Source organism: Lagopus leucura, unplaced genomic scaffold, assembly GCF_019238085.1.
Source record: "Lagopus leucura isolate 7727_CA_CO unplaced genomic scaffold, USGS_WTPT01 Super-Scaffold_760, whole genome shotgun sequence".
In the NCBI taxonomy this organism is placed as follows: Eukaryota; Metazoa; Chordata; class Aves; order Galliformes; family Phasianidae; genus Lagopus; species Lagopus leucura.
In genome coordinates, this window is record NW_024962257.1 from 5,909,056 (window position 1) to 5,919,400 (window position 10,345).

Below are 10,345 nucleotides of genomic sequence, written 5' to 3' on the forward strand. Positions count from 1 at the left end.
AAGGTCAGCAAGCGGTGGACGCGCTGATTGGCTGCGGGGCGATCCGCGGCTGGCGCCGAGGTGACGCGTTGCGGCCGCTGCGCTCCGCCCGGCGGAGCCGGGGCCGCGCCGTAGGTGGGCCAGGAGCGGGGCCGGGGCGTGGGGCTCCGGGGGGGCTGCGCGGGGCCGCGGGAGCGAGCGATGCGGGGCTGCGATGCGCGGTCAGCCCCGGCCCATCCGGCCCCAGCCCCGCCGCTGTCCCCGCAGGGCGCTCGCCATGGAGCCGGGCACCATCGACAACCTCTGCATCCTGTACCAGAGCCCTGACTTCATCGTGGTGAACAAGCACTGGGACATCCGCATCGACAGCAAGATGTGGTACGAGACGCTGACCCTGCAGAGCCAGTTGAAGCACCGCTTCCCCGAGCTGGCAGACCCCGACACATACTACGGCTTCAGGTGAGCCCCCAGCCGCGGGCCGGGCCGTGCATCGGTGGCCGAGCGGCCGCGGTGCTCCCTCACGTCCCTCTGCTCCAGGTTCTGCCACCAGCTCGACTTTTCCACCAGCGGGGCCCTCTGCGTCGCGCTCAACAAAGCGGCGGCAGGAAGCGCCTACAAGTGCTTCAAGGACCGCCTGGTGACCAAAGCCTACTTGGCCCTGGTGAGCTCAGCGCTACCCGTACAAGCTGGGGTGTGGAAGGGAGTGAGCCTGGGCTTGCCCTGCAATCCAGTTTTGTCTCCTGTAGGTGAGGGGTCACGTTGACCAGAGTCACATGACGATCCGCTATGCCATCGGCAAGAACACAGTGGAGGGCATGACCCACATGATGTGCATTGAGGGGACAGAGGGTGAGCAGCACGCACGCCCTGCTTGAACCCGGGGAGCTGGGCAGGGCTGACCCCTGGATCTTGTTGCAGGCTGTGAAAACCCCAAGCCGTGTCAGTCGGAGCTGATTGTGCTCGAGCACGGGTCTTACAGCGGAGATCCTGTGACCAAAGTACTGCTGCAGCCGCTGACAGGTGGGGCTCTGGGGGGGGCTCACGTGGTGCATGTGTCCATAGCGCAGGGTGGGATCTGTGCTTGCAGCCCTGGATATTGGTGGTGCAAAGCAGTCCAGGAGGGGCTGACTGAAGCTGAGCTCATGGACTTGAGTTCTCCAATTGGAGAGACACCAATTAGAGGGACCATCATGGGGATGCCAAGGGGGGATTTGGTGAAACCCTGTAGCCCCAGTTACTGCTCCCTCCCAGGGCGCACCCATCAGCTCCGGGTTCACTGCAGTGCCATCGGCCACGCCATCGTGGGGGACTTTACGTACAGCCACAAGAAGGACAGCGGTCCATACCGCATGATGCTGCACGCCTACTACCTGCGCATCCCCACCAGCAAGGAGCTCATCGAGGTCTGCACGCCTGACCCCTTTGTCACAGCCATGGATGGCAACTGGGTGCCGCAGCACATTGTGCGCCGCCTGGACGAGACCATCCAGGAGCTGAAGGACAAGGCAGTGCAGAAGGGGGACATAGGGCAAAGCCAGCAAGCTGTGCCTGGGGACAAAGAAGAGGAGGCACTGAGCAAAGCCAAGAGCCTGGAGCTGGAGGAGCAGCGTGTGCAGTGTGAGCAGTGGTTGGCTGAGTGGGCTCTGGAGTGAGCGCCGGCCATTTCCACGCATTCCCAACCCTTTGCTCCATAGTTGTCTGATGGGTTCTGGCAGCCTACCCCAGAGCCCAGCACTAACTCCACATCCACACTCTCCATAGGTTGTGGTTTCCCTCACCTCTGGGTCTGGGATTAGGCAGTTTTTAGCAGCAATTCGGATCGGTTTCTTTTTTTACCGTGCCCATCACCCACTTGGCCACCGGATGCCCCTTTCCTAATTGTGTGCCACAGCAGCAGTCAGTGTGCCACGCACCAGCTTAGAGTGACCCTGGAGCTTTGCGTCCCTGTGCCGGGGCAGCGCGGCTGTGCCGTGAGCGTGCTGGATGCACCCACAGTCCCACAGCACTCGGGTGCTCAGTGTGCCCTCTGTGGGCTCTGTGTCCACTGCTCCATCCCACCGCAGTCCTCAGTGCAGGAGGTGGGATGACCCCTCCTTGCTTATTGCCCGTGAGCTGGGACTGCGGCACAGCCTCGCCACCCATCTACTTGTTTTTAAAGGTTTGTTGAAGATGAGCAAATTGGTATGAAGAGATTTTAAAGCTTTTTTTCAGATTTCTATGGAACGAATCTCGTCTTTTAGCAGTTCTGATGGTCCCAGAGATGCACGTATTTTTAGTACTTACCTTGTTTTAAAGCAGCCAGCATCCCCACGCTTTTTTAAATAGATTCTCCTTTTACTAGCATCTCCCTTTTTTCCTAGGTGTGGAGGCAGCTCTGCTGAGATGGATCAGAGGACAGACAGGGGTGGCAGGGGCTCTGGGGATCAGCAGGGCTGGCTCCTCCCCACCAGGGCCCATCCCCACCTCCAGGTGTGCCCAGGGAGTGCAGGCAGCCACAGGCACTCCCGAAGCTGTAAATTAACAGCACTGAGTGTTTGCCAAAGAATTACTGTCAGGGATGTGCCGAAAGGCCGAAAGATTACGGGTGACATTTGCTGCATCAGAGCTGGGATGCGCCCCATCTGTGCAGGAACATCCGCATGTGGCTGCAGCCACACGCTGGGGACACTGTGCCCTCAACTGCCATGGCAGCGTGTGGACACTGTGCCATGGGGATGGTCACAGCCAGAGCACTGCGTCCCACAATCCCGCACTGTGTTGCACTTTGAGCGATATTGCAGGAGCCAACCCTAAAGCTATTGCCCACGGGGCTGCGCTGCCCACGTCACCTCCACGCGGCGATCGCTGCATTTTGTGTAGATCCACTTTGTGCACGTGAAAGCTTGGGAGGGGTCATGTTTGGGTATTTGTGTGTTTCGTGGTCTTCTGTACCCCTGGTAACAACCCTTATTTATTGTGTATTTGTGGGCATTGCCATAGTAAACCATCTCTTCCTGATACTCTTACTCTGTGGTTCTTCCTTCTCTCAGTGCTGCCCCAGTCACTGTGGGGCCAATGCAATGCCACGGACTGGGGCTGGTAGGAATGAGCCCGAACCAGTCCAGCAAGACAGCCCCACACTCCAACTCGGCCAACCCAACCTGTTGTGTCATCATCACACTCTCATCCTTATCCAGCTGAAACCCCACAGCTGAAACCAGCAGGGTCATCCATCCCACAGCCATCCTGATCGGTGACCCCGTGCTGGTAGTGAAGGTTTGTGGGGCAGCTGGGGCAGATGCCACAGCGCAGCCCTTCCCCAAACCTCGGTCACCTCTCACCTGTCCCATGCTGTGTCCCCACAGGGTTCATGGTCCTCTCTTACGCAGTTCTGCCCTGGGGACATTTTCCATCCCCATTACCCCGATTCCACCCTGTTCATACTTCCCTTGACATTGGCATTGGTTGAGCTCCCAAGTCCCTGAGGCCATGAGGTGGGTGAGGGTTGGGGCTTCAGATGTCACCCAATACTCCATCCCCTCTGTGTGCATGCCTTGGGGGGGCTCAGCCCCTCTCCTCCCCTGACAGCACAGCACCAAAGCCATACCTTGATGTCAGCCAGAGGGCAGTGACAGCGCCAGCGGCTGGGACTGTTCCAAAACAAAGCAGCAGAGGTGGAGGAAAACTTTCTCCAAATTCCTGCAGAGTTCAGAGCTCTCTGATGAGGATGGGTGGGAGCAGTGCAGCCCTGCATGTCCCTGTGGCTGTAGGGACAGGCACCATTTCTTAATGGCATTTTAACACCATTGCTGAGGTTGGCATGGGTGGAAAAACAAAGAACAAAGGGTTTGTGTGCATCCTTCAGGCTGTGAAGGTTTTAGGGTTACACAGCAGCTGCCCAGGAGCATCCCCACAGCTGGGTGGCATGCAGTGTCCCCACCTCACTGCCACCAACATCCAAAGGACCCCCAGAAAATACCAGGGGCCACTTCCTGTGATGGACCCTAAGGCAGTTTTGGGGCTGGGTGTGAGCTCTGAGTAGGGTGCCTGTGGCTGCCACCCCTCAGTGGCACCCCAGAACAAGGGCGAGAGACTGGCAGAGCTCCCACATTGCTGTCCCCCAGCTCTCTCCTGCCAGGGCTCAGCACAAGGCACACAGCACACATTGGGTTCCCAGCATCATCGTCACCATCTGGATTTGTGCTGCGTCCCCTTGGTCTCCCTTCCTTATTTTTAAATCCTTTCTCTCCCAGTATGTGCTGGATGGCATCACAACAGGCACTCACAAAACCGTAAGGAAGGGAACAGACTGCCCATGAGATGCATTCCCAGGTAACTCAAAGGGCTCTCACTGGCTGGGGGGCACTCTGTCCTCATGAGGAGCTGCAGAACCAGCAGCTGTCATTCCCTGGCCTCCAAGTTCAAAGTGACCCTTTACATTAAAAAAAAAAAGAGAGAGAGAGAGGCTTTACAAAACAGAGTTGAGAAACTGCTTCCGTCACACCCCATCCTGCAGCCCCATCCCCACCCCACATAGATAAGGGCCGTGCTGCTCTGCTCCCTCTGCTCATCCCTGGCTGCAGGCGACTGCAGGTGCAGGTAGGTGACAAAGCCATGGGCAGAGGGTGGCCAGAGCTGGGTGGGATGGTGGAAAGGGATGGAACTTAGTGGGGAAATGATTTGCAATGACCCCAATTGTTCTGCATCGTGGTGATCTGGGTTCTGGAGCAAGGATTTATTTGCTAGGGGGGTATATAACAGGGGGGTTAGGGTACAGGGGATGCACCCCTGGTGGAACTGCTCACCATTCTATTGGTGTGCATCTGAGGGGTCCCAGGGCGAGAGAACTCATCACAGAGCCCACGTTATCAATGGGCATGGAGTGAAGCCTGTCCTCTGCTCTGCAGGACTCAGCAACCTGCGTGGGCAGCACCAGGCTCAGCTCCAGCTCCAGCAGCACAAGGAGGCACCCAGCACCAGACTCCCAGCACAGGCAGCATGGTGTGGGCAGCCCCTACCCTCCGTGAGTCCCTCTGCCCCCAGACCTGTTCCCAGCCCACAGCTGACACTGTGCTGGGAATGGGCACACACACTTCTTCCAGCTCTGGGGCATCACTGCTCTCCTTCTAAGCTCATCTCCATGGTGTCCAGGTTGGGCTGCAGGGTGGTTAAAAACTCCGCTCTCCGCTCTTCACACAGCATTTACCAAATGTTATTCAATTGACAAAGAAAACTTCCCCAGGCTGAAAGCTGGAGCTGCTCCAGCACAGCCCCTGTATGCACACTGCTGAACTTTTCACAACACCATTTCATTTTGTTGCAGGATTTCCTGTTGCCCTCATGCAGGCAGCATTGGTGAGTCACTGAGCATTGATAAATGGCTCCAAACCAACAGGGCTTTAAGCAGGGTTTGGGGCTGATGTCCACCTGCTCTCCTTTACTGCATATCAGGGACAATTTCATCTCTGAAAGAACAGTTGGGCACTGGCACTGCTGCCCAGGGGAGTGGTGGGGTCACCATCCCTGGAGGTGCTCCAGAACCATGGAGAAGTGGCACTGAGGGACGTGGGTTGGTGGGCATGGTGGGATGGGTTGGGATTGGGCTTGGGATGCAAGAGGTCTGAATGATTCTATGATTCCATAATTCCTCCCAGGCCGCTCTCCTCCTCGGTGCCATCCTCGCTGCCACAGAGCCATATGCTGAGTGAGTGTCGACCCCAGCACAGGGTGCAGAAGTGTTGTTTGCTTTGGGCGTTGTGTTTCTTCCCATGTGCATCATGGGCTCTGTGACTGGCACTGGGCTGGGGAAGATTTAGAGCCTGGCGCAGCCAGTTCTGGTGGCAGGTTGGGTTTCAGCCTTATCCTCTTCTGTTGTAGCACAAACAAAACAAAAATTCTCTTTTTATGGGGCTGGCACAGATACAATGGGAGATTCTGGACTCTAAATCTGGGCTCCACTAGCTTCTGTCTTACTCTAAGCCCAGGGCATTGCCACTGCCCTAGGGCACATTCGTGCCTGCGTTCTGCCATGCTCCATTTGTCACCCATCTCTTTGTCATCCACCTCCTTTGTCACAGCCTCGGGGTGCTGGTGTGCACCATGGAACCAGGCACCATCATTGCTTTGCACCCCAGTATCCTGGAGCACCTGAAACTCTGCCCCATGCTGACGGGTGCCCAGCAGGATGCTGTCAATGCTGTGCTCCTCAGGGGCAGTACAGTATATGGGTAAGGAGCCCAGCGGTGGGCAGGAGGGGAGGTGTTCCCTTCAGAATGCTGAGCTGTGCTTTTTGCAGACATCCTTCAGGCTGGGATTTGGAGACTCTGCAACATTTGGGGCCACTTGCACTGGCTTTGAACCAGACCACGCTGAGCTTGGTGGATAAGGTGAGCCAACCCTAAATGGCCCATATGTCGGGCCAGCCCACAGGCATGGGGCCCAGCATCCTGAGGAACTCAGATTCCTCTGCCCTCCCTGGCAGGCAGCACGGGAGGCATTTGCCAGGAGCATCGCAGCCACCTACAGCACCCAGGGATGGGAGCAGCGGCAGCAGTCCCTGACCCTGCTGACAGCCATGGCAGCAGCATCACACCCCCGGCCAAAGCGGAGCGCAGACCAAGAGATGCCAGCCCCAAATGCACCCTCCCCGCCTGCAGGCTGCATGCAGGAGCCCATCACCACCCGTGTGCTCTCTGAGAGCATCCTGCTCCTCGACTATGAAAGCCCCGAGCAGTTCTACCTCTGCCTGAGCGACAGCATTCTGCAAACAGACCTAGAACATGTGCTGGAGCAGCCACTCACCACCGAGTATCTCTGGGTGCTGAAAAAAAGGCTACAGGAGGTAAGGGGTTGGTTCACAGGGCACGAGCAGCGGTGCAACTACTTGGGATGGGGAAGTCAATTCTTACTTTAATATAGACACCACAAGCATCCCTGCCTTCCCCACCCCTCTTTGCTGAGTGCAGGTGTACCCCACGGGGATGCCAGATGCCCAGCTCCGGAGGCTGGGGCCGCTGTCCCGCCTCTACACAGTGCAGGAGCTCAGCCAGTGGCAGGTGACCTCAGCAGACACACTCTGCGCCCTGCTCAACCCCTCAGATGGCAAATGGAGCAGCGCCCAGGTACCAAGGGGCACAGGGACAGATGCAGGAGAGCCCAAACGAGGGCTGCTCTGCGCTCATGTCTGTGCCCAGCTCCTGTGGGAGCTCACCCCCCCATCTCCTGGAGCCCAAGGCACAGGGGTTTTGTAGTGCGTTTCTGCCAAATACATTTTCCTCTTCTCGAAGCACGCAATGCATGAACTGTGTTTTCCAGAAGCAGCAGCTGATCGCAAGGTTCCTGGAGTTGGGGGGCAACCTAACAGGGCCCTTGCTTCAGCAAATTGGTGGGATTTTCCTGTGTGACCTGAACGAGGAGCAGATTGAGAAAATACCTCCAGAAGCAATTGGGTAAAGCACTCTATAGGGATGCTCATCCATCCTGCAGGATGCCTGGGTCGTGGGAAGAGAGCAGGGGATAGCAAGTCCACCTGGCTCTGCAATGGTTGTGTCCCACTCTGGGCCGCCAGTGACATGGGTGGGGGATAAATCACACATCCCCTTGGCCATTGGAAGGGCTTTGGGTGGCACCCCCTGCTCTGACCTCCAAATCTCCCTTCCCTCAGGAGCGCTGGAGTACTGGACATTTCTTCCTGCTCTCAAAACAAAAAGGACCAATTCTACAGCAAAGCCCAACAGGCCTTTGCCAGCCAGGCTGGCACCAAAGTGTATTACCTCCAGATGCGGCCATATCTGGGTAGGTGCTTCAGCCTTCACTTTCTGTAGAGATGTCTTCCTTGGCTGGAAGGCTGGCCATAGTCAAGAACCATCCAACAGTCAGCAAAGCCCTTCTCTCAGTGTTGGAAGTGTTCACATGAGTTCAGGTGCCCTGGGTGCTTTCTTCAAGGTGGAGCTCCAGCAGAAGACCTGAAGGACTTGGCTGAAAATGGCGTCAACATGGACATTGACACCTTTATTGCCCTAAATCCCAATGAACTGCAGGTATGTTCCTGCTGTGCTGTGTGTCGCTGTTATTCCCATGGCAGGGGGGTTTGAACTAGGTGATCTTTGTGGTCCCTTGCAACCCATGCCATTCTATCATTCTAAGTTGAGAGCTGAGCTGTGGGTTCAAGGCTTCAGTGTCATCAGATCACCAAATCTCTACTTCTAACCTTTTAAAATTTTCTTTCATAAGTTATTACTTGTTCTGCATACCCTTTAAAAAAGCATTTTCAGGCAGTGTCAGCTATGAGCCTGACCAAAGCTGTCATATGTGCATTGCAGAAACTCAGCGTTCTGGATGTCAAAAATTTGCTGGGGGCAAATATCCAACAACTGAAGGGAGCTGAAAATCAGACTGCTGTGATGTGCTGGGTCAAGAAACAGTCCCAACAGGAACTGGACCAAATCCTGGGAATCGGCCTGCAAGGGGGGATGCAGGAGCCTCCCCCCACAACCACCCCTTCCCCTCTCACTGCTGCCCCCACCCCTATAGCCACCAGCAGCCACCCCACTAATCCAAACACCAGCCCCGAGGCCCCCACCCCAAATGCTGCAAGCCCAACCTTCCCATACCCCGCCCAGCCCAGCACTGCTGTCACCACCATCACCTCCACCCCAGTCCCCAGCTCCATCACCCCATGCTTCATCCACCAACCCACCACCTCCAAATCCCCTGCTGCCACCCTCCTCACCACCATCCTCACTGCTGTCAGCCCCAGGGCCACCTCTCCCAGCTCTGTCCCACCCCCAGCTGTCACACACAGTGCCACCACCAGCACTGATGTTCCCAATCCCACAGGCACCATCCACAGCACTGGGACCCCACCGGTGTCCCCAGCACTGGGAGGTACCACCGGTCCAGCTCCTGCCCCCTGTAACACCACCACCCCGAGCTCCCCCTGTGCCCTTGTCCCAAAGCCCACCTCTGTGCCTGCTGCCACCACAGCCACAGAAATGAATCCCCTCTCCCACAAGCCCATCACCCCACTTAACAACATCACTGCCTCCACCCAAAGTATCAGCTCTTCAACGAGCAAGCCTACAGCAATCATTTGCAAGACTGGTGCTCCTCCAGCACCTCTCAACCCCTCTTCCACCACCTCCAGCAGAGAGATCACCAAGAAAGCACCAGTAGATGTGCCAGAGACACCCAGACCTCCACCTGGTGGATACATTAATCTGCAACCTGAATCTGGTAAGGTTGGGAACTGGGAAAGGCTGAGGGGCCAACATGGGGGAAAAGTCTCACCAACAAGTAGCAGCTGATCTGCTTTTTTCCTGGCTACATTCAATAGTGGCATGCTATGCACAAGAAACCCCAGGTAGTTACAACGTGTCAGGTAGCACTGTACCTGCACAGGGCCTGACAACAGCTGTTCTGCAGCATGCTGCCTTCAGATCCTGCAAATGTTGCAAGCTATAGCTTACGGCGCCTCATCACACTTTGAGTGCACAGCAGCTCTCATCCACTCTGCAAAAAAGCTGGAGTAAACCCATCAATGTCAGTGTGCTGCACTGTTTTTCACAAAGGACTTAAGAGTTCCATATTTTAACTGCACATACTGCTTTTGAATAGTGAAAGCCCTGAAGTCTATAGTCCTGTATCCCAGCAGAGCTGCACTCATACCTTTACTGACTCAGGTTTACTTCTGCACTAGAAAAAATAAGAGCAGACTCAGTTCTCCCGACTGTGATACAAGGCGATTTTTGTAGACAGGATGCAGAGCAGTGCCTGAAGGTGCAGGGTCTGGCCGATGTCACACACACACACAGACCCCCAGGGCATCCAAACCCCAAAGCAACTCTCCTGCCCCAAGTGCACACATGTGCTGTTTGTGTGGATAACTCAATCCTTTCTCATCTCTGTTCTCCAGGCTCAGGATCCAGGGTGTCCTCATGCTTACTCCACATACTGACCACAGCCATGGGAATATCCCTGCTGCAAGGGCTTCTCTGACACTGCACCTCCAGCACCGCGCTCCCAAATCCCTCCTCTCACATTCATCATCCTGCAAAATGATGCTGGCAAATTTCTGCCTGAAAAGTAGAAACCCAGGGAAGGAGAAGAGTTTGTCCTTTTGATTCCAGCAAGGAAAGCTCATTTTGTTTTGAATCTGGAAAGTGAAATGAGGACAGATGATTTTCCATCCCAAAGCAGCCCAGCAGGTACTTCACTAGCTAGCTGCTCTATACAATTATCAGTTCATATTGGATGATCCAGCACTATTTTAATGCTGACAGTGGGCACAGTTCTACCAGCTTTATTCACACTGGGTGCTGTTTTGCTTCTAAGCAATCTCACAGTTAAAAAAAACAGTGGGAAAACTCAGGGACTCGAACTGCTGGCC

At 55.8% G+C, this 10,345-nt stretch overlaps 2 protein-coding genes across 2 annotated transcripts; both read left to right on the plus strand.

Moving 5' to 3' along the window:
- Window positions 1-193: 193 nt before the first annotated feature.
- RPUSD1 (RNA pseudouridine synthase domain containing 1) lies at window positions 194-2,427 on the plus strand. Its single transcript, XM_042864410.1, has 5 exons — window positions 194-438; window positions 517-640; window positions 726-828; window positions 898-999; window positions 1,231-2,427. Exons 1-5 carry the CDS (start codon window positions 194-196, stop codon window positions 1,629-1,631), a joined length of 975 nt encoding a protein of 324 aa, XP_042720344.1. The 3' UTR covers window positions 1,632-2,427.
- Window positions 2,428-4,956: 2,529 nt separating this feature from the next.
- Window positions 4,957-10,123, plus strand: LOC122176380 (mesothelin-like protein). The gene is made up of 12 exons (XM_042864853.1): window positions 4,957-4,981; window positions 5,282-5,313; window positions 5,613-5,662; window positions 6,036-6,185; window positions 6,254-6,344; window positions 6,440-6,799; window positions 6,924-7,079; window positions 7,273-7,406; window positions 7,622-7,752; window positions 7,903-7,997; window positions 8,280-9,192; window positions 9,872-10,123. The coding sequence occupies exons 1-12, from the start codon at window positions 4,957-4,959 to the stop codon at window positions 9,952-9,954; spliced, it is 2,220 nt and encodes a 739-aa protein (XP_042720787.1). The 3' UTR covers window positions 9,955-10,123.
- Window positions 10,124-10,345: the final 222 nt, after the last annotated feature.